This window comes from Pseudochaenichthys georgianus, chromosome 7, assembly GCF_902827115.2.
Source record: "Pseudochaenichthys georgianus chromosome 7, fPseGeo1.2, whole genome shotgun sequence".
Classification (NCBI taxonomy): Eukaryota; Metazoa; Chordata; class Actinopteri; order Perciformes; family Channichthyidae; genus Pseudochaenichthys; species Pseudochaenichthys georgianus.
The window spans coordinates 910,832-938,703 of NC_047509.1; the positions used below are offsets into that span (position 1 = coordinate 910,832).

Sequence of the window (27,872 nt, forward strand, 5' to 3'; positions counted from 1 at the left end):
AGAAGAGTGGAAGCTGTTATAGCTGCAAAGGGACCAAGTTCAAATGAATGCCTAAGAGTTTGGAATGGGATGTCCTAAAAGCTCCTGGAGGTGTAATCAGAATCAGAATACCTTTATTAGTCCCACAGAGGATACATGTACATTGTTACAGCAGAAAATAGCCAAAGACAGCTTAATGTTACCTAAAGCATACAACAAAGTATTAAAGATAAAAAAAAAAATTATAATTTTTAAAAAGTTACACATTTTATAAAATACAGTTTTTAACGGCATATATATATATATATATATATAATGCACATATTGCACATAGTTGGTATTTAACAACAAGGGGTGTTATAGTCTGTGTTGTTGTGTGGGGGGTCTACTAGGGGTCGTGGTGGTTATATAGTCTGACCGCTGCAGGAAGGAAGGACCTGCGGCATCTCTCTAATGTGTGGGTGGTCCAATACTTTTGTCTGTATTGTGTATAATTGAGAATCATCCGCATAACAATGAAAATGTCCCGAGTGATTCCTTATCGCCTAAAGGAAGCGTATATAATGTGAACACAATAGGTCCAAGCTCTGAGCCCTTATGCTTTGCCTCGGCAAAACTGGCTGGATTAAATCAAACAAAACTCTAAACACATGTTCAGCTCTGCACACAATGTGCAATTCAACTCTGCACTTTATAAAACTCTGCACACGGTTCTCTGAGTAACACACAGAGATCTGACATATCCACCTGTCAGCCATTTTCAAAACACTGCCATTAAACATGCTACACATATGAACCAATGAACAGATACACATGCCAGCTGACCGTTACCGCCTGACTGCTTTACTGTTGACTCATCAATCAGGATATAAGTACAACAAATTGATATTTATTTAAAAAAAAAAAAATGTATGACAGAGCTGAGAAAATAATATTTAGTCTTAAAGCTACATGAAAAAAAAATCTGATATCCTGTTTATGAAATACACAAGAAAAAAAACAAGATTGAAGTCGTTAATTCATGAGAAAAGCACTCAGAAAGTCAGAAACATTTAAAAATATTTGTTTAACATTTTTTTTCAATGAAATGTCCAAAGAAAGTATTCAGAGTAATTTTTTTTAAAATATATTTTCACAAATGATCTGCTTTGACTGCAGCTTGAGAAACTTATGGATACAGTCTGAAGGCATCCTCTTTTAATGTTGAACAAGATCTTTAATAATGTTGTAGTTTAGTTTAACTGTGAGAGGTCGACTGGCTGGACTCCTCACTGGGACTCTGGTTCTGGACCAGCTTGCAGGGTCCAGGAGTTCTTGGAGAGAAGGAGCGCTTCCTGCCGCAGGACTCGGGGGATGGGAGTTCCTGAACATGGAGAAACAGCTTCAGTTATTATGCTCCAAATATCTGGAACAAAGTCCCAGAAAGAATGTGTCTGCAGCTCAGAGAGTCCTGCTGGGAACCCACACATGTTGAGGGCCCCAAAGTGTGATGATAGACATGTACAGTACGGGTCCCCAGCACATAGAAGCTGCCGGATGCTAACCTGCATATGTTGGGAGAGCTTTACAGACCAGGAGAGGAACTAAGTACATCTACCCAAGTACTGTACTTAAGTACAATGTTAAGGTACTTGTACTTTACCTGAGTATTTCCATTTGATGCTACTTTGTACTTCTACTCCTCTACAGTTCAGAGGTAAATGGTGTACTTCTTCTCCACTACATGTATTCAATACCTTTAGTTACTTCACAGATGTGGATGAATGATGTGAAATATAATCAAGTGTTAAATCAGTCTTTAGTTCCACCTGGAGTAAATCCACCAGCTACCCTGCAGTCTACAAAGTCATTCAAACTAGCTGCACCTTCACCAGCTTTGAGAACACTTTCATGATCAATCATTATAAAACATATCATATATATTATTCTGAAATGGACCAATCTGCACAACGACTACTTTTACTGTCGCTACTTTCACTATATTTTGATGAGAATACTTTTCTACTTTCACTTGAGGAACATTTTGAATGGAGGACTTTTACTGTAACAGAGTATTCCTACACTCTGGTACAACATCTGAGTACTTCTACTTTTACTCAAGTACAAGAACTGAGTTCTTCTACTTTTACTCAAGTACAATATCTGAGTATTTCTACTTTTACTCAAGTACAAGATCTGAGTACTTCTTTATGTCTTTATGTCTTTATTATGATCCCCATTAGCACTAGCATGAGCATTGGCTATTCTTCCTGGGGTCCTCACACACTCAAAACATACATAAACATACAACAAAATTAAAACAGCTCATAATTTCATGCTATTTACAGTGAAATGAAGTGAAACTAAAATGGTCATCCAATTATCGCCTTCCTAAGGCCAAACCACAAATAAGTTTACATAATAATATATGCATACATAGCCACAGGCACAGTTCAAATGTACTTTGTAATACTTAAATACTTTTTTAGCAACCATTTGAAATGTACTTGAGAATTTTCCTGAATGATGTGAACCGGTAAAGAGTTCCAGCTGATCATGGCTCTGTACATGACTGTTTTCTGTCCCATATTTGATTTAGATTTGGGTAATACAAACCTTCCTTCTATTGTATGTCGTGTTTGATAGTTATGTTGTGCATATTGCGCTATAAACCTTTGTGATAATATATCTGGTGAGTGAGTCACTGTAATATTTCTGACAAAATTCAATAAAATATAAGTTGACCTCTGTCTGACAGTTAACCATTTCAGTGTCTCCAGCATTTCAGTGACTCTGGTTCTGTAGGAGCACTGCAGTGCACATCGTGCTGCCTTATTTTGTGCTACTTGTAGTTTGTTTAAATCTTTTTCAGCAGCACTAGACCATATAACCAAACAATAATCAAGCTGCGACAGAACCAAAGCATCCAAAACTTGTCTACTGACATCCATAGGCAAATATTTTACAATTATTTTTACAAGTGACACACCCCTTCCCATTTTACATACAACATTATCAATTTGTTTAGACCAAGATAATTTATAATCCAGGGTTATACCTAGCAATTTTGTCTCCTTGACCTGTTCAATTTCAATATGGTTTAAATGTAGTTGCAATTTTGGTTCACCTTTTAACTGATGATTTGATCCTATTAATAACGATTTTGTTTTTCCGGCATTAAGTACCAACTTATTATTTATGACCCACTCTGATATCAGTAGTAGATCTTTATTCATAACATTTGTCAACTCTCTTGTAGTTGATGCTGCATAATATATTGTTGAGTCATCTGCATACATTACAATTTTAGCTTTTTCTAACACTAATGGTAGGTCATTTGTAAAAATAGAAAATAAAAGTGGTCCCAAGCAACTACCCTGAGGTACTCCACAGGTGACTGTTTTCATCTTTGAGAGACTTCCATTAAAAAAAACAGTTTGACTTCGATTTGTCAGGTAACTTTCTAACCACTTCAGCGTTTCCAAATGAAAACCATATTGTTCCAGCTTGTGTAACAACAAAGAATGGTCAATGACATCAAAAGCAGAACTAAAATCGAGTAGTACTGCACCCACTAACTTCCTATTATCTAGTTCGCCCTTCCAGTCATCTGTCATTTGTGTTAAAGCGGTGCATGTGGAATGGCCAGGTCTATAAGCATGTTGATACACAGTATTAAGTTTGTTACCTTCAAAGTATTTTTGTATTTGATTGAAAATTATTCTCTCCATTATCTTTGCTAATGCTGGTAATAAACTTATTGGACGGCTATTTGTACCATAAAATGGTCCAGCTGGATTTTTTGCAAGTGGAATAATTGTTGCTATTTTCCATGCTTGTGGGCAAATACTTCTACTTTTAGTAAAGTACAAGATCTGAGTACTTCTACTTTTACTCAAGTTCAAGATCTGAGTACTTCTACTTTTACTCAAGTACAACATCTGAGTACTTCTACTTTTAGTCAAGTACAAGATCTGAGTTCTTCTACTTTTACTCAAGTACAAGATCTGAGTACTTCTACTCTTACTCAAGTACACGCTCTGAGTACTTCTACTTTTACTCAAGTTCAAGATCTGAGTACTTCTACTTTTACTCAAGTAGAAGATCTGAGTACTTCTACTTTTACTCAAGTTCAAGATCTGAGTTCTTCTACTTTTACTCAAGTATAAGATCTGAGTTCTTCTACTTTTACTCAAGTACAAGATCTGAGTTCTTCTACTTTTACTCAAGTACAAGATCTGAGTACTTCTACTTTTACTCAAGTACAAGATCTGAGTACTTCTACTTTTACTCAAGAACAAGATCTGAGTACTTCTACTTTTACTCAAGTTCAAGATCCGAGTACTTCTACTTTTACTCAAGTGCAAGATCTGAGTACTTCTACTTTACTCAAGTACAAGATCTGAGTACTTCTGTACTGAAGTATATTTTGATGGCAATACTGTAACAGACTGGTTATAATGTTGAGGTTTTCATGTGTTTTATTCTTCAGAGTTTATATACATTTTACAGAGTGTCAGTGAACGCCTCACTGTGTTGATAGACAGTTGTTGTAAAGAGAAACAGCCAAAATGATGGAGAGAAACCAGAGTGTTGTTTTCCTCTGAGGACATGCTCCATCAAAGAGTTTCATGTCTGGATGAATGGAGGATATTCAGTACTCACAGGTCTTCTGGATCTTGGCTCTGATCGTCTCATCATATCCGATCCTGTAGGGATGAACACAATCTAACAGTTATGGATCCAGTTTAAAATAAGTGTTTGTTCTTTGAGTCAGCTTCAGAGTCCTGATCTCATGCTTTACATCCCATCATATCTTCTCTGCAACACTACGACTGACTGCCACAGCTCTCAGCTGCATGACAGGAAGTAACAGCCATTAGTCAAGGAGCTGAACACATCCCATCAAACACAGACCACCTTTTCCACTCTTCTGTCAAACCCCATATGTCTGGTGGAAAGTTGATGACTGACTAAACGTGGCTTTGCATTTCCAGCTGGCCTTCTCTGGTTGATGGAAGAATGAGAGAGCCTGCAGTCAGTGGGTAACATCACTGATCTGTTTCCCAGTGAGAGAAACACCTCCCTGTGTTTCATACAATACTGCTGAACCAGCAGAGACCCCGTACTGACCTGAGGGTCTCCAGTCTGCAGTCTGGACTCTCCAGAAGATCTCTCAGCAGCTCCACATCTGAATCCTGCAGAGCGTTCTTACTCAGGTCCAGATCTCTCAGATGGAGGTTGGACTTCAGAGCTGAGGCCAGAGCAGAACAGCTGATCTCTGACAACCTGCAGCCCCTCAGTCTGAATAAAGAAAACATGATGAGGATAAAACTCTGTTTATAATCCAATCAGATGTTTCTCAACATTTAAATGAATCTGAACAGAAAAATCTGTCTACTTCAGAAAGTGAACTTTATCATGTAAAACTAAAATGACTTCAGATGACCTTTATTCAGACATTATCGTTTACTAAATATTAAATACATAGATTTACTTTTTACAACTAACATCTATTACATTTCCTTTAAGAAACACTCAACATGTATGTCTTCAGTTCTTACTTCAGTACGTAAAAATGAAAAAAGGAATATAAGGACATTTATAACTTTATGGATGTAAGTTATTAATGAATATAAATGAGGTTCAATTACAAAGTGAACATGTGAGATCTCCAGCAGTAACAGAGAGTCAGTGAACTGACCTGAGGGTCTCCAGTCTGCAGTCTGGACTCTCCAGAAGATCTATCAGCTCCACTCCTGAATCATGCAGATCGTTCTGACTCAGGTCCAGATGTCTCAGATGGAGGTTGGACTTCAGAGCTGAGGCCAGAGCAGAACAGCTGATCTCTGACAACCTGCAGCCCCTCAGTCTGAATAAAGAAAACATGATGAGGATAAAACTTTGTTTATAATCCAATCAGATGTTTCTCAACATTTAAATGAATCTGAACAGAAACATCTGTCTGCTTCAGAAAGTGAACTTTATCATGTGAAACTAAAATGACTTCAGATGACCTTTATTCAGACGTTATCGTTTACTAAATATTAAATACATAGATTTACTTTTTACAAATAACATCTATTACAGTTCCTTTAAGAAACACTCATCATGTATGTCTGCAGTTCTTCCTTCAGTACGTAAAAATGAAATATGAATATAAGGACATTTATAACTTTATGGATGTTAGTTATTAATGAATATAAATGAGGTTCAGTTACAAAGTGATCATGTGAGATCTCCAGCAGTAACAGAGAGTCAGTGAACTGACCTGAGAGCCTCCAGTCTGCAGTCTGGACTCTCCAGAAGATCTCTCAGCAGCTCCACTCCTGAATCCTTCAGAGCGTAGTTCTCACTCAGGTCCAGCTCTCTGAGATGGAGGTTGGACTTCAGAGCTGAGATCAGAGCAGAACAGCTGATATCTGACAAACTGCAGTCCCACAGTCTGAATAAAGAAAACATGATGTCACTTTAGAAAACAAAGTTCCTGTTTGAAATAACTCCAGGTTTAATAATCTGTTCAGAGTCAAACAGGGTTTTAATGTCAGAGATGAAGCAGAAACAATCCACTGATAATCTGGATCTTTAACTTTGATCAGATGTTGAACAACTCCTTCCTCTCCCTCACAGCTCCTCAGTACTGACAGCATCTCCACTGACTCCTGGAGCACAGGGTGAGTCTGTGGAAGCTCAAACTCTCTCCCTCACACATTCACCTTCTCTCTGTTACTCTGATCAATATTCAGTCGTTAGCAGAAACGGAACAAATAACAATAACATCGTATTTATTCAAATTCAGAAAAATCATGAACACAAACAGATCAATATGAACTGCAGTCAGTGAACTGACCCGAGAGCCTCCAGTCTGCAGTTTGGACTCTTTAGTCCAGAACTCAGCAGCTCCACTTCTGAATCATCCAGATAGTTCCGACTCAGGTCCAGATCTCTCAGATGGGAGGGGTCGGACTTCAGAGCTGAGGCCATGACTTCACAGTGAGTCTCTGAGAGGTCACAGCCAGCAAGTCTATAATAAAACATATATTAGAACATGTGTTAAAAAAGAGGAACTATTATATTAACATCAAGCATTCGATGAAAAAATATTTGACATGTTCTGATAGATCTTTGCTGTTGGTCCATTTAATATAATAAATGATAATAGAGTGTAATGAGTTGTCAGTGTGATCTGATCACATGTCTGTGCTCCTGCTGTCACTGACTGTTACCAGAGAAACAGAAATTAAATGAATCACTTGACGATATTAGAGATGTACATATTTAAATGTTAATTCATATGTGGATGTGAATGATGGATGAAGGATGTTTTGGCTTCTCTGAGCATCTGAACATTTATCGCGCACACAAACACAATTAACAAACCAATAAAGTTTCAATATGTTCAACTTGATACCATCAGATGTTCCCAGTATCTCAGCATTAAGACATTACTCTGTTGTTGGTGGGACATGATATAGATCTGATTTTAAACTCCAACACATTGACATCAAAACGTGTGTGTCTGTTTAACGATAAAGAAACTACGAGAAAGTAATGATGACATGTTTCTGTGATAACCGTAGGTCCTGCTGTGTGGTGTGATCACATGCTGAGAAACCTCTAGAGTCCTCCATGTGTTTGACATGTCGCCTCCATCACTCAATATGAAGAGAGGAACGCTTCAGTTCAACTATTATTATAAATAAATAGAAGAACAGTGTTGGTTTGATTTAGCTCTCAGTATTTAAACAGCAGAAATGTTATCGTGTTTATTTGAATAATTAAACTCCTGATCCACATTAGATTATAAAGTTAATCACATCTGGACTTACCTGAACTTCCTGCAGTTCCTCACAGCTGGAAGCAGTCTCCGTTGTCCCTCCTGTGATGTTATGTACTGACCCAGGTCCAACTCATCCAGAACCTCCTCTGACATCTGCAGCATGTAGGCCAGAGCAGAGCAGTGGATCTCAGAGAGTCTCTCCTCTGATCTGTTCCCTGACTTCAGGAACTCTGTGATCTCCTGATGTACTGAGAGGTCCTTCATCTCTGTCAGACAGTGGAAGATGTTGATGCTCCTGTCAGGAGATATTTCATCACTGCTCATCTCCTTCAGGTTGCTGATGGCTCTCTGGATGGTTTCTGGTCTGTTGTCTGTGCGACCCAGCAGGCCTCCTAACAGTCTCTGGTTGGACTCCAGAGAGAGGCCGTGGAGGAAGCGGACAAACAGGTCCAGGTGGCCATTTTCACTCCAGAGGGATTTCTTCATGGCTCCCTCCAGGAAGACATCCAGGGATGGGTAATCCTGATCTCTGCTGTTGTTAAAGTCTCTCTGCAGGAAGTCCGTCAGTACCGCTGTGTTCCTGTTGGTGTAACAGTGCAACACGTAGACTGCAGCCAGAAACTCCTGAACGCTCAGATGAACAAAGCAGTAGACTGTTTTCTGGAAGATCACACTCTCTCTTTTGAAGATCTGTGTACAAACTCCTGAGTGCACCAAGGCCTCGGTGACACCAAGACCACAGCGCTGCAGGTCTTCTTGGTAGAACATGATGTCTCCTTTCTCCAGATGTTCAAACGCCAGCCTCCCCAGCTTCAGAAGAACCTCCCTGTCAGCCTCCGTCAGCTGCTGTGGACTCGTCTCATGTCCCTCTTCATACTTCTGCTTCTTCCTCTTGGTCTGGACCAGCAGGAAGTGTGAGTACATGTCAGTGAGGGTCTGGGGCAGCTCTCCTCTCTGGTCTGTAGTCAACATGTGGTCCAGAACTGCAGCAGTGATCCAGCAGAAGACTGGGATCATGCACATGATGTGGAGGCTCCTGGAGCTCTTGATGTGAGAGATGATTCTGCTGGACAGGTCTTCATCACTCGATCTCCTCCTGAAGTACTCCTCCTTCTGGGCGTCAGTGAAGCCTCGTACTTCTGTCACCCTGTCCACACACTCAGGAGGGATCTGATTGGCCGCTGCAGGTCTGGAAGTTATCCAGACGAGAGCCGAGGGAAGCAGCTTCCCCCTGATGAGGTTTGTCAGCAGCACGTCGACTGAGGACTGCTGAGAGACATCAGACACAACCTCACTGTTTCTGAAGTCCAGAGAAAGTCTGCTTTCATCCAGGCCGTCAAAGATGAGCAGCACTTTGCAGACAGCCAGCTGCTCTGCTGTGACCTTCTGTAAGGTTGGATGGAAAACATGGAGCAGCCTGAGAAGACTGTACTGCTCACCTTTGATCAGGTTCAGCTCCCTGAAGGAGAGCGGGATCACCAGACGGACATCTTGGTTTCCCAAACCCTCGGCCCAGTCCAGAGTGAACTTCTGCACCGAGAAGGTTTTTCCAACTCCAGCGACTCCGTTGGTCAGGACCGCTCTGATGGGAGTCTGTTGGTCCGGTGAGGCTTTAAAGATGTCCTGGCACTTGATTGGAGTGTCATGGAGGGGCTTCTTCTTGGAGGCTGTCTCCAGCTGCCTCACCTCATGTTGGGTATTAACCTCTTCACTCTGGCCCTGTGTGATGTAGAGCTCAGTGAAGATCCTGTTGAGGAGGGTTTCACTTTGACCAGTTCCTTCAGTCACACGTTCACATCTCCTCCTCAGACTGAGCCTATGTTCATCTAGAACCTTCTGCAGACCACTCTCTGCTGGAAGAGAAGGAAACGTGAGAGAATGAGGAAAATGCTCTGAGAATCTAATTATAACAATCAAACAACAAACAGACTGAGTTTAAATGTTGTATAAACAGCTTACTGTCTCTGCTCTACAACAGTACACCTATTCAGAAACAAAGGAACCAGGAAGAGGAATAAAACGCTGCGTGTGTTCGGCCTCTTACCTCGTACAGTTCTGGTCTGACTTGCTGTCTGCAGTCCAGCTCTGGATCTTTTCCCACACTGGGGACAGGATGGGTCTCCTGATGGAGGTCTCTGCTCCCAGTATGAGGCGATGCACTTTCTGCAGAACCAGTGTCCACAGCTGGTAGAGACTGGATCCTTCAGGACGTCCTGACACAGAGCACAGCTGGACAGCTGCTCCTCCACAGGAACACCACTCTTCCTCTTCCCTCTGTGGAGATCAACACATCCTTTACAGCACTTTACATTAGAGGAGCTGATTCTCACCAATGGGCAGAGCGTCACCAACTTCACACTCAAGTTTAAATGTGTCACGCTGCACGAATACGCCGGTGACATGTGTCACCAGGCACGGATCTGGGTCTTTGCATTGACTCTACATGTAATCACACAAAACTCTGTTATATCTGCTGATGCTAAACACAACCAGCTCACCAGGTTATCAATATTATTAATAAACATCTTAAAAAAATACATATCATAAACATGCCCGAGTAGTAAATTGTGTTTTGGATGGCATTTAGTTTTTAGAGAGTATTTATTAATATCTTTGCCATTTAAAACCTTTTTATGCCACTGATACAATGATGCTATAAATGCATATTGAAATAGCTAACCAGATGCTAACAACTCGGTCCCTGCTGGCACCGGTCCCTCTCTCTCCCTCCCTCTCTCTCTATCACACTAAATGCGCTATTGCCACACACACACTCAGAGCCGAGCTTGAATGACAAGCACACGTTTATTTCCATGCAACTCTCTGATTGGCCTGGTGTCTTTCCTCTGTTGCATTCACTGAACACGGGAAATTACAATCCTGCCGTCCTCTCTAGTGTCATGATGAGGTTCAGGTAAAGCACGGTTAATGTATTATATTATTGAGGGAGAATTGTCCGGGGCTACAGAAAAAACATTCGGGGCTAAAGCCCCTAATGCCCAGGCCAAGCGACGCCTAGCATATTTGTTCCCACTCAATATGTTTCTGGAGGTAGTGTCTCAGTTGCAAATATTTATAAAAGTCATTATTTGGTAAAGTAAATTCCTGTTTGAGTTGTTCAAATGATTTAAAAATGTGCCCCTTAAATACTTGTGCTATAAATATGAACCCCTTGTTTGTCCATTTCTCGAATCCTGCGTCTACAGATGTAGCACTCCAGATCGGACTCACATGGGTGTGTCCCAGTCAAAAGCCCAGCGGATGCCAGTGGCTGGGGGTGTTGCCAAATTGCTAGAGGGCGTTGCCCAATTTCCCCATTTGTTCAATTACAGGATTTAACCATGAAATGGCGCTTCATTCACAAAATACACAAAGACAACTGGGTGTTGTAGAACTTAGTCTGTTTGCAATGTTTGCAGCTCTGCAGTTGTGTTTGCTGAATACTGTAGCATGTAATCACATGTGTTACTGTATGGTTTTCACAAGCTACTATAATGAAAAAACATCAATATTTTAGATCAAATAAAGTATATAGTTTGCTTTATGCAGTATATTTCTTGTAATATTGTTGGGGTGTTTTTACACAGTACAGTAGATTGAAGTAATTCAACTTATACATTAAGATAAGACAAGATGGACCTTTATTAATCCCGTGGGGAAATTCAGTAGTTCAAACAGCAACAGGGTGAGAGTGAAAAACAGGACAGCACAGATTCACACAGATTAATAAAATCAAAAAGAAGATGAGCAATACAAATAATAATAATGAGAAACTATGAAATAAGAAATGAATAAAACTAAAATGTAATTATCATATCATATATTATAATGTATTGTATTATTAAGTAATATCATACATTAACCCCATTATAGCAGATGCCACATTGAATGGATGAACACATTTATGCATCAATAATTACAACAAAGTATTTCTAAATACAAGTTGTAAAAATACTTATAGGTATTTAATATTAACCCTTTGGAGTCGACCGTCACGCCGGCGTGATCTGATCACATGACCTGTTCAAGCCGGTGCCGCATAAAAACAACAGTCCGGACAACATTGCCGTGTGTTTCTGTCGAAAGTACTGGCTTGAAACTATATCCCAGTCTTTGTTTCATGCAAAAAGACCCAGTAAACACGGAGATATTGATCATTTTATGAAACGGAAAATACTGGAAACTGTAGATTCTGCTCAACAGGATGTATTTACCAGGGAGGGGGTGAGGTAATCAGGTAAACGGAGTGATACGAAAAGAGACGAAGAGGGACGGTGGGAACCGAAGAGAGACGGCGGGAAATGGAGAGAGACGAAGAGATACGAAGACAGGCGGCGGGAGACGAAGAGAGACGGCGGGAGACTGCGATTGAAGTAAAGTGACAGACAAACATTGAGAATTTAGATATAGTTAGATAGATTTAGAGTTTTGAAGATGGTTAAAGTTCATATTTGTCTAATATTAGTTTACTTTTCATTATTGAAGTATGATTCATTCAATTCATTCTATATTTTATTCAGTAGATTGTGTACATTACTTTTCACTTTACTGCTTGTTGCACCTGGTTAGAAGCTACACTGCATTTCGTTGTCTCAGTACCTGTAATCTGTGCAATAATAATAAAGTTAAATCTAATCTTGAGCAGGACATAGCCTGCTCAGGACATAGCCTACATATCTGACATTAACGATTAAACACATTTGTGCATTCTTTATGAATGCAAACCGAGTCAAGCCGACTCCGGAGGAAATCATATTTCGTTTATTTTTAACGAAATAAATGTGATTTAATCCACATTATTTACTGTTAATTGTTTACTGTAGTATTGTTTAACTTGAAGGTGCCTGATGTGAACATTTCCAGAATGTATTGTCTTAACTTTTTAAATGCCTCTGTGATGTGCTGCTACCCATTTTCCCCTCGGGGACTAATAAACGAATACTATACACCTTAATTCATGTAATAAAAAAATCTCAGGCCAGTAACACTCAAAGCTAAATGTGCAATACCATGCTATGTTACTATTTATAATGTTATTGTTGTTACAACAGAAGATGTTTTTATTTAAATTGAAGTTAAATGCATCAATCTGGTGCACTGAGGGCAACATTAAGAGATGTGTGGATACAGCTCTCAACACTCATATGAAACATAACTGTTCTTACAATGTGTGTTGGAAGGTATTAAATTACTATGCATATTTTATTGTGTAAACACACAGCTGATCACCTGAGAGCTGCCGTTTCATTCAGACTGTTTAAAAAAAACGACGGTCTGATTTCAACAACTCAATGTGTGATTATTATAGCAGTAATATTATTATAGCAGTAATATTAGACACTAATAATACAGTAAACTATTAACACTGTACATATTATTGTTTGCCCGTGGGATTAGGATTATCGGTAGTGAGAGCCGCTGCATTTTCCTCCGGTCGGATGTGATATAAAAACAAAGCGATTATTTTTGTTGTTGTAAACTCACGTGGATTAAATTTAGTGTATTATTGCATTCATTTCAACTCGAACATATGATACATTAAATGATCGTGAGGATGATGATTGAAAATCGTTTGCTTGAGCCGGGCTGCATTTCCTGATGAAAACACATAGCGATGTTTTGTACTTACACCTAGGCCTACGTGAATTAAACAACATTATTTTGTTAAATAAAAACATGGTGATGTTTTGTAAATGAATACATGTCTCTTATTTAGCACAGAATATGATCCTATCCGTGACATATGGATCTTAACAAATATCCGATCAGATACCTGTAGATCTATCAGCTGTTTATTTCACATGAGTTCCAGTGTGGCAGCTTTTCACGGCTCCCCCTGGTGGATCCATGATCTATTGCAGCTGCTTTCATTAAAATTACATTTATTTATCAAGGGGGCGTATCAAGTCCTGCGGGGGGGTTTTCCTTTTCAGCAGGGGCCCACCCCGTGCCGATCACGGACCCGCACGGGTAGGCGTCTGAAATGAAGCGCTACATCTGTATATTACCTGGTATACAATCTGGGTTTGTGGCTATTTTTGTAGCTTTGCCGAGGTCCTCTGGCACTTGCGGGCCGCTGAGGGGTGGCGGTGTTTGGGGCAACGAAGACGGCTGCGGCTGCTCCGCCTCCGTGGGCGAGGCGGGCAAAGCCGGCGAGTCGGGCGTTAGTGTCCACGACAGTGGCCGCGGGTAATGTAATGTCCCCATGATCTGAACTGTTATTACCTGCAGTAGATGCAGTGTTACTGCCGGCGATAAGGGCTGGTTGTTTTAACCATTTTCTGATGTCCATCACTGACTGCTGTGTAAGCACCTTGCAGATGACGAACGTGCAGCGGCACAGGTCACGCGCACCTGACATAACGTTACTTACCGTTTACATTGACCAAATAAATGCAGCAGACAATGTTATTTAACCACAATTACAATGTATTTTATTTCAACTAAATTATTATTATTATTATTATTATTATTATATGATATGTAATATTATAGTATTTCACTTTTCATTTTTATTTTTTTTCACTTTTCATTTTTCAAATTAGGGTGCATAACGACTCAACTGAGGGTGCACCCCCGTACATCCGGGACTGCTTGATATATTACATTTATTTTGTATTGTCGACCATATTTATAAAGCACATTTAAAAGCGATTTTTGGTCGGGCCAAAGTGCTGTACATGTAATAAATACTACAATCACATAAAAACACATTACTACAATCATAATAAAAGACAATAAATTACAACAGATATATAAAAAACACAGGGAAAAGTCAGGAGTCGTGCTCCGCTCTGACTAAAAGGCCAGGGAGAAGAAGTGTGTTTTAACAGTAGTTTTAAAAACCCCTAGGGTCTGGGCCAACCTCACATGGAGGGGCAGAGTGTTCCAGAGCCTGGGGCCAGCTGCTGTGAAGGCTCGGTGCCCTCAGGGTTTGAGCCTGGTCTTGGGCACCATCAGCAGCAGCTGGTCAGCAGACCTTAAAGCTCTGGCCGGGGTGTAGCGATGGAGAAGTTCAGCTATATAGGCCGGAGTCAGCCCATTTAGTGCTTTAAAAACAAATAAAAGGAGTTTAAAATCAATTCGGAACCAAATTGGAAGCCAGTGCAGTGAGGCCAGAATTGGGGTTGATGTGGTCATGCTTTTTGTGGCCAGTGAGTCGACGTGCAGCTGCGTTCTGCACCAGCTGCAGGCGTTTAATTGACGCCTGGTCCATACCCACGTACAGAGCGTTGCAGTAGTCCAACCTCGAGGTAACAAAGGCGTTAATAACCCTATCCAGGTCTTTATAAGATAAAAACGAATTGGTCTTAGCCAATAGTCGTATTTTAAAAAAGCAGGTTTTGACTACGCTGCTGACCTGCTTATCGAATTTAAAAGCGCTATTGAAGGTCACTGCAAGGTTCGTTACAGAGGGGAGGATATTATTTTTGAGGGAGCGCAGAATATCAACCGGGGAGGCTGGAGGTTGGTGTCCAAAAAAGATAACCTCAGTCTTGCTCTCATTGAGGTTGAGGAAATGTTGGCTCAGCCAGGATTTGATCTCTGCTAAGCAGTTCATCAACAGCTCTAATGAGTTGATATTTGAATTGAGTGGCAGATAGATGTGTACATCGTCAGCGTAGCATGTAAGGGGATATTATGTTTTGTGAGAATTGAACCTAGGGGGAGTATTTACAGTAGAAAAAGGATGGGGCCCAGAATCGAGCCTTGGGGAACCCCACAGGTAAGAGGGGCTTTGGCAGAGGAGAAGGCACCTAGCGGCACAGAGAAGCTACGGTCTGTCAGGTAGGACCTGAACCATGCAAGGGCAGAGCCTGTGATGCCAGCGGACTGTTCAAGCCGTGACAACAGGATGCTATGGTCCACAGTGTCGAAGGCAGCCGTCAGGTCTAACAGCACCAGGACAGCTGGGCTACCTGAGTCGGCGGCTTGGAGCAGATCATTAAAAACTCTTAAAAGGGCTGATTCAGTGCTATGCATGGGTTTGAAGCCAGACTGAAACTTTTCATGGATGTCATGCATAGTTAAAAAATACTGCAGCTGGACGTAGACTACTCGCTCCAGGGCTTTAGATAAAAAAAATTGTGAGAATGGAAGGGTCGAGATTTTTCTTTTTAAGTGGTGGCTTGACCACGGCATGTTTGAAGGCAGCTGGGACACATCCTGAGCTAAGAGAGGTGTTTATAAGTAATAAAATACTTGCTCCAACTGATTCAAAAACATCTCTGAGAAGGCGAGAGGGAATGCTGTCTGAGGTGCAGTTTGTCGGCCGCAGGTGCTTGACTACATCCGAGAGAGAAGAGAGGGATACAGGCTCAAAGTGGTCGAGGACAGCAGGGCACAGAAAAGGAGCAGAATCTGGGGTAGCACTAGTGTGGGCTAGCCTAAGAGCAGATACTTTTTCAATAAAAAAAATGTAAGAAACTTATCACAGAGAGTAGTCGATGGCACAATTGGAGAAACATCACAGGGATTAATGATCGAGTTGAGGACATTAAAAAGAACCTGAGGTTTATGGCTGTTTTTGGAGATTAACAGAGAAATGTGCTCCGTTTTGGCTGCTTTGTCTGCCGTCTGGTAGTCGGAAAGGCAAGCACGAAGGATTTCTAAGGAGACATGGAGTTTATCCTTTTTCCATTTTCTCTCTGCACGCCTGCAAGCGCGTCTGAGAGCACGAGTACAGTCATTGAGCCACAGCTCTGAGAGAACTTTGGTGCGTCTAAGCGTAAAAGGAGCAACAGAATCCAGTATTAGGGTACATGTCGAGTCAAACATGGAGATAAGCTCATCAGCACTAAAAACACAGTTCACCTCTAATTTACAGATCGGAGAAGCATTAAAAACATCAGAGAACTGTGAGGCAGTCAAGGGGTTAATTGAACACAGACGGCACGCAGGGGCACGTGATTCGACTCCTGCGGAAGGGATCGAGGTTGTAAACAGAACCGGTAAATGGTCTGAGATACGCGTTGCTGCACATATTTCATCCACAGAGACAGACAGTCCAAACGATAATACTAAATCCAAAGTGTGTCCTTTTTCGTGTGTGGGCCAGCCACGGACTGAACGAGACCAAAATAATCAAGGAGATTTAAAAAGTCCCTAACCAGAGGTTTGGACTCGCAACACACATGGACATTGAAGTCTCTGGAGATCAAAACACGATCATATTTCACCATGATCCCGGACAGAAAGTCAGAGAAGTCACTTATGAAATCCTTATTGCACTTTGGCGGACGATACACGACTGCGCAGAGTATAGGCGAGGCCGGGTTCAGTTCAAAAAGCTGCATCTCAAAGCTAACATAGCTAGTTACAGGGTGAAGCAATCGGCATTGGAGGCTAACTCTAAACACTGATGCTAGGCCCCCACCACGGACGGTGGCACGGGGGGAGCTGAAGAAAGTACAGTCAGGAGGAAGAAGTTCAGAGGACGGTGTATACTCGCCAGCGTGGACCCAGGTCTCCGTCACAAACACAAAATCCGGTTCACGAGAGGTGAAGAAGTAATTTAGCAAGAACGTTTTGTTTGCTATCGAAAATAAAAACATCCTCAAATAATGTTAGCTTGCTGTACTCTGCTGCCTTTGTTCTGTACAAACTGCACACAAGATAATATTAAAGAACAGTTTAATATATTAGATTATATAAGAACTGAATCCCCTTCAGGTCAGGTTACAGCAGAAACTCTTACTTTGTGTCTGAGGGTCCAGGTTCATTACTGAAGTATGGAGCTTCCGGGATAGACCGGTCACTCTTCAGAGACAGACAGCTGGGGACTGGAGACTCTGCTCTCTGTCTGTGGAAACAACACATGTTTTAAACATCATTAGTTCATTCAGAGAGCACATTTTGACTTCTGTCTGTATTGTTGAGATCTCCATATTAGAGATTGAATACTTAAAACGAAAGTTAATTATAATCAATTATATTCTTGTATAACCCACAATGAAAATGCTTCATATTTTATGATTTTCTATATTTACAGTATAAACAAAGTGGTTTGTTAAGTTGAGTGTAAGGCCTATAATGGTTTATGGGTGTCACTGATAAGAGAGGAGACAGTTTCTTCCTTTTTTTCCTCACAGCAGTACACGGGGAGGGGGGCTCCTGAAATACACTGAGGCCCCAAAAAGGTGGTTATGTCATAGCCGAGAATAATATTCTCCAGTCCTGCACACTAGAGGTCATGAACTTTTTACACAAGCATGGGAAGGTGTCTTAGGGTTTCTGTCCTGTTTGCAGCATAAAAACGCTGGGTGAGAGAGGGAAAGCTTCAGAGCTGGGTTTTCGCCTCGGTAAGGTTCTCTCAAACTTGGTAACTATTGCTTGAATCTCTGTGGATTGGATGCTGAGTGAATGGTTGGATGACGGTTTAAAACTAGAATTCTAACTGAACATTTTGAGGAACTGACCTCTGAATGTGTCAGGCCATAGAGTGTGGCTGTTAACCCTGTCGATCTGTGAGGAAATTCCTTTGGATTTTGTCGGAAGACTTTAATGTATGAACTATGAATTAAGGTTTTAGATTAGAAAATAACCCCAGCATGATATGTGTAGTATGATTATAATGTTGTAACGAGAGAAGGTAGAAACCCTGTATACGTTTGGACCTATTTTTCTTCAAATAAACTGATCCCAACTTAAAAGACATCTGCGCTCTCCTCTCCTGCTTCAAAGGTAAGATTGCACACTGCCACACTCACACTTAGGTAGGGCCACACCTCATTTACTGATATCAAAATCCTTCGGGATCGCTTAAACAGATTTAGCGGGTCGTCTGAATTGAAACAGCAGTTAATTGAACCTGGTTCTTCAGGAGTTGATAGAGGTGAGATCTTGCTGACGTTGGTGGATCTGAGCCAAGCAGTAAACTTACATAGACTCAATAACTTCTCTTAGGTTAATTAGTAGGTCTGAGTAATTTGCCGGAATAAATTATCAGCCCCTCCCGACTAACAGTATGTAGATGATTTACTACCGCTGATGACGGCAGGGATCAAGAGTTTAAAGGTTGTTACTGTACTGTTACTACGTTGCTTTACTGCGATCATTAAATAACAGGTTAGGCTAGAAAAGGCATTTCCTGCTGAAAATGCGTGTGAATGCTGTAAGTTGCGCAAATGTGTTGCTGAACTTTGCTGAAAAATCAGAGAAAGCTGAATATTTTAAAAGCTGAATGGTGACTGTAGCTGTGTAGTGATCAGTGAAAGGAGAGGGTTTCATGTGAACAGTTTTTGTCACATCCTCGCCCTCCGACATTTTTTCAAATTCTATACTTAAATGTTTTTATTTTTCAACCTTAGATGTTTTCCTACATTTTCATCAACAAATGATGTCACAGGAGTGTAGGGTTTAGGACTTATGGCAGGTTTAACATTTCAATTTTTTTAGGCGAATTTCAAGCTGTTCTCCACTCTGTTTTGAGATCAAAGCATTCAACGAGCTGCACAATACACACTAATCTTAAAATCTGAAGAATGCCTCTTTACCTTAAGATTCTAAATGAGTGCATTACAGAAACAATGAAAATATGGTCGACAATACAAAATAAATATAATATATCAAGCTCTGTAAGCAAAGCTACAAAAATAGCCACAAACCCAGATTGTATACCAGGTAATATAGACGCAGGATTCGAGAAATGGACAAACAAGGGGTTAATATTTAAAGCACAAGTTTTAAGGGGCACATTTTTAAATCATTTGAACAACTCAAACAGGAATTTACTTACCAAATAATGACTTTTATAAATATTTGCAACTGAGAAACTACCTCCAGAAACATATTGAGTGGGAACAAATATGCAAGGAACCAACCAAAGTTGAATAATTGCTAATGAAATGTACAGAGGAAGAGTAAAAAAAAAAAGTGCTAATTTCAAAGACATCTATAAAGCACTACAAGATTAATCCAATGACAATAATATGGATGTTAAAGAAAAATAGGAACTGGAAGCAAATGTAATAATAACGGATGATTGGGAGGAGACTTTCAGGTCTGGACATAAATGAACTAACAGTCCAATGTGGTTTGATTGGAAGGTGAAGATGCGTTATTTTAACACCCCATCTATCACCTCAAAATATAATAAAACATCTGATCTATGTTGGAGGTTGAAACCACAACATCACGCAATGGAGAGACAGAGTAAATAAGGTCTTTATTATGGAAAAAACTACAGCAAGACTACGACTGAAACTAGAAACATTTGAGAGAAGATGGAAACCGATAACACAAGTGATATCTGAGCTCTAAACTCCTCCTTTTGATGTTCATTTTTATTTTTTCTTATATTTACATATTATATTTGGTTGGCTATTGTTTTCTTTTATATTTAATTTTTAACTAGCACCTGTTTCGGATTTGTAGGCGTACCTGTCTGTACCGACCACCCAGGGAAACGTCAGAACATTTAAATGAATATCTGTATTTATGTATAATGTGCCAAGACTTGGAAGGAAAGGGGTGAGGGAATGCTCCGGTTTTGGGACAAAATTAACATGGGATCACTCCGGTCATTGTACGTACTTTGTCTCACTGGAATATTAACGGTCAGATTGAATACAACATCGACCCAATTTCTCCGGTCAATGACGGGAGAGTTTTGAAATTGACAAAACACTGTTCCACACATTTAAAAACACTTAAACAATGTTCACCCAGGATTCAGGCACGTTCCCTGGCTTGTAAAATGCGGTGATGCGCCCTGGAGGATTCAGACTATTTAAAACATGTATACCAAGGATTTAATCACTATCCCTGGCTTGTAAAGTGCTGTGAAGTAGCCTGATCTCCGGGTGCAGTCTGGGTGCAAGAGCCATGTGCTGCAAGGATCTTTCTGGGTGCGCTCTGTGAGTCTCACACCCCGCTTCTCTCTGGCTGCTCTCTCCCTCTATTCACAGCACTTTCCCCCAGCTTTCAAAGACTTATTGCTGGGTGGAAGAGCCATGTGCATCACCCTGGGTCCCTGCCTGTGTGCCTGTGAGTGTGAGACCCTGCTAACAGCAGTGACTCTGCTGTACTTATCTTTTTGTACATTTCATGAGTCAAATGTGGACGAAATAGACAGTTTCCTGTCCATATGACCGGCTGTTTATGCAGTCAAATGTGCATTGGAATTAAAACAGTTTAATGCACTTTTAACACTCATGTACCCACGATTCAAGCTACTTTCCTGGGTTACAAAGTGCTGTGACGCAGCCTGTCCTCTGGGTGCAGTCTGGGTGAGAGAGCCATGTGCTGCAAGGAGCTCTCTGTGTCTGTGTGAGTCTCACACCCCGCTTCTCTCTGGCTGCTCTCTCCCTGTATTCACAGCACTTTTACCCAGCTTTCAAAGACTCATTGCTGGGTAGAAAAGCCTTGTGCATCACCCTGGATCTCTGCATAGGTGCCTGTGAGTGTGAGACCCTGCTAACAGCAGTGAACCTGCTGCCAGCATTACAAACATATTAATCAGGCGTTAACACTTTTTTCCATGAAAATTATTTTTATTCACTATCATGGGGCTATATAAATCAAATTCAGGGTAATTCGGAGCACAATTGTACTTTTTACTATTTAAATGTATTTGTATTATATATTTTTGGGCTATAAAAGTGACATTTCTGGGTGACTTTGTCAGTTTATGGAGCTTAGCCCACAATTCCTGGAGGTTCCAGGCCAAATTTGGGAGCTCATAGGCGGCCTGCCATGCGCCCCCACCCGTGGAAAGAAGAAAAAAGTAAAGAAAACGGTCAATTATATCTTAAAATAATCAAAAATGAAGTTTAAATAAATTCTCAAAAAGTGCCAACGGAGAAGGGGCTCAAAAAAGCTCAACCCTTCGGCGCTTCGGGCCGAAGCCCCGGACACTTTTCCACTCCCCCGTTGCAACTTACAACGGAGAGGGGAATCCAAGCCTCCCCTTCTCCGTCAAAAAAATGCATTCATCATTTTCAAGATACCATCTGCACGAAATCGGAAACCCGGTTTTTGAGGGGACTCGAAAAAAAACCGGCTGTTTCACTTCATGGAGGAATGTGTCCGCTCCATGTGTGCTCTGGCTCGGATACAATTGTTGCATGGAGACCCCCCAGCATTGTTCTTACCAAACTTTAAATTTTTGAACTGGTCTCTGGAGGAATGTAAGGGGAGTTGTCAGGGGACTCTCCCCGCATTATGAGACACTATTTTCGGATACATTTTCTCACTTTCACCCCTTTTCTATGGATCTCCAAAAAGTGAACTCAGACTTGTTCTGACTGTGGAGGAATGCAAGGGGAGTTGAGAGGGGACTCTTGCGGGTCTTGATGCACTATTTTCGGATACTTTTTTTCATTTCAGCCTTTTTCCATGGATGAATTGAAACTTTTTTTTACATTTTGGTCAATTTGACCCAGTTCTGGTACCGCATTGCCTGGAGAATAGGACCGAGAGAGTCACTATTGTCGGACACTTTCTTTGCTTTACCCCGGTTCTATCACTCTTTCCTCCTTTGACCATAAAATGTGTTTCCTGCTGGGGTACTGCCTGGTTCCGGGGCACCCCAAACCCTCTCGTCATCGGGGCACCATGAATTGATGCATCGGACCCAATGTTGCCATCACCGGTTACGCTAACGCATATAAACGGAGAAACAGAAAATAATTTAAATACAATTTACTGTGTCTGTTTTAGTAAGGATGTCGTCCGAATGCCCGGTGTGCAGACTCTTCTATCTGGCTTTGAACAAGCACCTTAAGCACAAACATGCAGTGCGGAACTTGGAGGAAAGAGGCATCATTCTTAAAATGGCCAGTGGCAGAATAAATGTTCGGACCAAACCCTGTCCCATCACAGGGTGTTCGTATGCTGGGAAGAGACCGTCATGTAACTCATGACCACCCTGAGTTCTCCCGAGATGAGGCACATCAGGTCATGGCAAGGCTGAAGCATAGTGTGGCCCTGCAGTTGCTTCATGACCTCCGAGTGACTAATCCCATCATTGGAATGGCTACATCATTGGATATAGACAATGAGGAGGAATACCCGGTGCACCCTCCACCCTTCTCCCCACATACCGAGTGTGACGAAGAGGACTGCAGGCAGGTGATGCTGGAAAATGTGGCATTGAGGGCTCAGAACGATGCCCTCATTGATGAGGTGAAGACCCTGCATTCCAGGCTGAAAAAGGGGCTAAAACCCAGAAAGCAGAGTGCCACTGCTGCTGTGCTTTAGGAAGAGGACGAATGTATACGATTTAAGGGCCTAGCAATCTCAAGTACCTCCGGCATAAACACAGTAGCCTCCGGCAGCAATACCCCTCTCAATACCCCGGTCAAGACTGTCATGCGGTCGCCAGAAGCCTCCGGTAGTGAGACCCCTCTCAAGACCCCGGTCAAGACTGTCATACGGTCCCCAGAAGCCTCCGGTAGTGAGACTAGGGCTGAACAATATACCGTGTCATGGCGATAACCGCGATATTCACACCGCAGGGACGTGCGGTTTTATTCATTTAAAAAAAAATATGCTAACGCACTTTAGCACAGAATTCAAAATAAAGATACCCTTATTACTTATCGAAACTGCACATATAATATATATCCGATTAAAGCTGAGACTCCACAGATTATTTAAGTATAGTATCTAAGCGATCCGATCTCGCGACAGGGGAAGCAAACACAGACATCACAACACGTAACTTTACGGAGCTTTTACGGGAGATCGTCTCACCGTAGCTGTCAATCTGAGCAAAAGACGTGTTCAATGGCATTAAAACGAGAAAAAACGCGGCTGAATCGGTTGATCCATAGGTTAATAATGTATCTGTGGCTTTGAAGCAATTGTTTATAATCCATAATTCCATTTTTATGTAAAAATCGGAGCACAAAAGTTAGCTGCTAATGGTAGCCACCAGAGTGTATGCAGCTTCCGGTTTTGGCTACGCGTCACTCACTGCTTATTTGGTAATGTGTGTGTGGTAGACTGCTGCATAGCCAAGACCGGAAGCAGCAGCCACTCTGGTGGCTACCATTAGCAGCTAACTTTTGCGCTGCGATTTTTACATAAAAATGGAATTATGGATTATAAATGAAATTTTATTTTATACAGAGACGTTAAAAACCTATGGATTAACCGATTCAGTCGCGTCTTTTCTCGTTTTAATGACATTGAACACGTCTTTTGATCAGATTGACAGCTACGGTGAGACGATCTCCCCTAGAAGCTCCATAAAGGTACGTGTTGTGATGTCTGTGTTTGCTTCCCCTGTCGCGAGTTCGGATCACTCAGTGATGATACTATATACCTACATAATCTGTGGAACCTCAGCTTTAATCGGATATCTTGTAAGTGCAGCTACGATAAGTAATAAGGGTACTTTTATCTTGAGTTCTGTGCCAAAGTCCTTTAGCATTTTTCGCTCGGGGGTCATTTTGATGCTTCTTATGAGACTTGCGTTTTGTTTTGGTAAAAATGGTTTGTATCGTCAATTAGCTGAGATTATTCCCGTTAATCTGGTATAACACATTAATAGGTTCTTAAATATTAAGATCCCCTGAGACACAGTGTCGTGAAAAAAAAGTAAAGTACCCGCCGGGACCTTGGGGCTTAACAGGTTAAAAAACCGCAATATATATCGCAGGGGAACAAAAAACCACAATGTCAGTTTTTTTCAATATCCTGAAGCCCTAAGTGAGACCCCTGTATGCCAGAAGACCCGTGCGTCTGTCTACAATAAGCTGAAAGCTAATCTGGCTAAGGACTGGCCCTCTCCCCCAAATCACTGGTCCACTGGGAAGGGACGGGGGAATACCATGCGTGAAATCACGTTGCCTAAAAGCATGGAGACGTACATTCAGACATACAGGGATCATTGTGAGGGTGTCGCACCGACAGTAAGACGGAAAGAAAATTGTCTGTCCAAGGTCAGCCTGATAAAGAACTTCCTCGTATTCATGGCCCATGGTGTTAACCGGCTGTCAGATTGGCTGTTCCTAAAAGACACGAAGAGGGTCCGTGGCTGGAGCGAGTATATTGTAAAGTCGGGCCGAGCAGTCACAACATCGCTGTTGTTCCTGAAGAATGTGAACCATTTCCTGAGGTACTTGTCTGAGTCAAAGCTCCGGGGGTGCAGGCTCACCCAGTCTGATATGACCCACATCATCAGAGAGGTGACAGCCAACATGAACAACTTGAAAAAGTCTGTCACTGTCCACCAGTTTAAGGTGAAGAGGAACAAGCTGGATCGTCTGCCGAGCCAGGCGGAGCTTCTCGCCGCCATGGCGGCCGCTGAGAAGCGCATCCCTAATCTCCGTGACCTGATGGCTAGCAATCCGACCTCAATCACCCAGTACCTGCTATATGGCTATCTAACCCTCCATTGGAGCCTCCTGTATGGCCACCGTCCGGGTGTGTACGCAAACATGACCAACACTGAGGTATTTGAGGCGGACAGAAGGGGCACTGCTGAGGGCTACATCATCCACATGCAGAATCACAAGACTGCCAAGACATTTGGCGAAGCACAGTCAGCTGGTGCTTACAGTAAAGGAGTTTAGCTGGGTCATGCGGTGGATGGGGATAAAAGAGGGCTTGTCACATGCTGGAGGTCTCTAGTCCGTCCTTCGGGCTCTGTGAGCCGGCAAAGAGAGGGGATTTACCCGTCGTCTCTCCTGGAAGTGTGAAATAAACAGAGTCCCCATTTCAGGGACACATGCTGGAGGTCTCTCTCCCGAGAGTGGACGTCCATTGCCTCTAAATAGAGGTAAAATTAGGTCTGTCACTTTGGGTAACCGGCGAGGAAAGTGCGTACAGCACTTCCTACGCTGGTTTCCCTTTATAAATCACAACCGACTCGAAATGCGGTGCAGCTTTTGCGAGCTTCATGTAACGCCCATATATGCCTATAAATAGTCAAAGAAACGCCCATTCATTCATTCTGACTGACTTTATGAAGAAGATCGCAGGAAATGACGACAGAACAGCTCAAAAAGATATCTCAGATATGTCAGATTTTGGTTATTGTGGGGAGGTGGAGATAAATCATATTGTTTGGTGGATGCAGTTTGAACCAGAGGAGCAGCATGGAGGTCGGATCGTCACCAAAATAAATAAATAAGTGGTCCGAAAAAGGTTCATGACAAAAAGAATACACATAGCCTTCCTCAGGCAGTGTGTTTGTACCGGGGACAGGAGACCCCCCCCCCCCTTGATGAGAGACTGTAAGAAATGATCGGGGAATCCCTCCGGAGTGGAGTCATGACGACTGGATCTGAATTATGTTTTCGTATTTGGTGGTTTGTGTCCCAGCTGTCGATCAGCTGGGCGCAGCGTCTCCACTGCAGCAACTCTATATCCACCAGTTAGAGGAAATACAATGTGCTGTGTTATATTAGCTGAACAATTTACCACATATGGTGTTCTTAGCTTCCATACCTCCTGTGTTTTATGAGCGACTTATCAAGTCTTAGCAAACGGCATAAAACACGATTAAACATAGTAGTATATAAAACCATGCTCGTAACCTATAGAAATGCAAAACCGCATCATTTATGAGAGAACATTTCATAACATTAACACAACATATTCGAGGTGGTTTTCAATAACATATCCGTATTTATTTATTTCTCCAAGTTATGTGTGTGTGTGCACTGAGGAGTCTCAAACAGGCGTTTGTTTAATCATTTTAAGATTGGCTTTAATCAATGTTTGAAAATGAATTCTTCATATATGATAAATGAGAGGTAACATTTTGTTTATGGTTTTATTTCCACACATTTCTCTCCATTCTTCCTTCTGCCAACGGTGTCGCAGTTTCTCGTCTCTCCCGTCTGTGTGCTTAGTGCGTACGCATGGGTTAGAGTTTGCGTGGAGGACCGCATGTTTTCCGGTCAAGTTAGTATTTTATAAATCGCAAACATTGCGTAGAAACTGGCGTACGCCATTTTTTGAGCATATATCCCTTTATAAATGAAGCCGCAGGTCAGGTTACAGCAGAAACTCTTACTTTGTGTCTGAGGGTCCAGGTTCATTACTGAACCATGGAGGTTCCGGCATAGACCGGTCACTCTTCAGAGACAGACAGCTGGAGACTGAAGATGTGTCCTCTTCCTCATCTTTTCTACCACTCATCTTCTCCAGTCTGAGAGATAAACTAGTAACACAAACACACACATTATAATAACACACTTGTTTCAATATGCAGCTGTCAGAGAGAGAGAGAGAGAGAGAGAGAGAGAGAGAGAGAGAGAGAGAGAGAGAGAGAGAGAGAGAGAGACAGACAGACAGACAGACAGACAGACAGAGAGACCGAGACACCGAGAGAGACAGACTAATAAACTTGTGTTATGATATTAGGGTCATGCAGCTGTCAGAGAGAGAGAGAGAGAGAGAGACAGAGACAGAGACAGAGAGACACAGAAACACAGAGACACAGAGAGAGAGAGAGAGACAGAGAGAGAGAGAGAGAGAGAGAGAGAGAGAGAGAGAGAGAGAGAGAGAGAGAGAGAGAGAGAGAGAGAGAGAGAGAGAGAGACAGAGATAGAGACACAGAAACACAGAGACACAGAGAGAGAGACAGACTTCAGACAGGCCGCTCCCCATTTTGACTGCGCTGGGCTGTCGCATGTTATGTTGCTTTGAAGAATCAGAAAACAGGAAATAAAACCAGTTCACACCACTTGTAGAAGTCTCTCTGGACTCTAAGACGCTGATGTTCTGACATCCAGTAAAACAGAGTGAATAATGTGTCAGAAAGCAGATCCTGGTGTTAACACTCACCCTGTTGTCCTCCTGCTCCGTCGAGCTGTAAAATGGAGTCTGGCACTCTGACAAGTCTGACTTTATACTTTCACTTTCAACTTCCCTCCCCCTGTCTGCAGCTCCTCTTGATTCGTAACCAGCCTTATCAGCTGAACCAGTTCACATATGTTCAGTGAGATAGAAATAAAACTTAACACAAGCTCAACAAAGTTATTGAAATAAACATATTAAAACCACAGTGTGAAAATAACCCAGTAAACATCCTGCATTCAAAACATCACTTAAGTTAAAGTGTGTAGGTATTTAAGTACTCTAGTGTTAACGGTGCATACGATTGTTCCCTATTATATATATATATATATATATATATTTGTGTCTGGATTAATAACCCCGCTGCATGTATTGCATA

General features: G+C 41.7%; 1 protein-coding gene across 2 annotated transcripts; it reads right to left on the bottom strand.

Moving 5' to 3' along the window:
• Positions 1-96: 96 nt before the first annotated feature.
• Positions 97-27,567, bottom strand: LOC117449044 (protein NLRC3-like). 2 transcript variants are annotated; one of them, XM_034086401.2, is made up of 11 exons: positions 27,482-27,567; positions 26,709-26,855; positions 17,436-17,540; positions 9,783-10,012; positions 7,788-9,588; positions 6,809-6,982; positions 6,230-6,403; positions 5,663-5,830; positions 5,092-5,262; positions 4,624-4,667; positions 97-1,342 (listed from the first exon to the last, which is right to left on the bottom strand). In XM_034086401.2, coding segments are annotated over exons 2-11 (2,994 nt in total). In that variant the 5' UTR covers positions 26,834-26,855; positions 27,482-27,567; the 3' UTR covers positions 97-1,340. The 2 variants fall into 2 exon arrangements, with proteins under 2 accessions (XP_033942292.1, XP_033942291.1); XM_034086400.2 differs by having other exon boundaries at positions 7,788-9,591.
• Between the last annotated feature and the right edge of the window lie 305 nt (positions 27,568-27,872).

Bases quoted from the DNA above. Each gene is read 5' to 3' on its own strand.
- LOC117449044 (XM_034086400.2), bottom strand. From the start codon at position 26,833: ATGAGTGGTAGAAAAGATGAGGAAGAGGACACATCTTCAGTCTCCAGC. The intron at 10,013-17,435 runs GTAAGAGTTTCT...TGATCTCCACAG, and splicing joins CCTGGACCCTCAGACACAAA to AGGGAAGAGGAAGAGTGGTG. The intron at 6,404-6,808 runs GTCAGTTCACTG...TTCTTTATTCAG, and splicing joins TGCAGACTGGAGGCTCTCGG to ACTGTGGGACTGCAGTTTGT.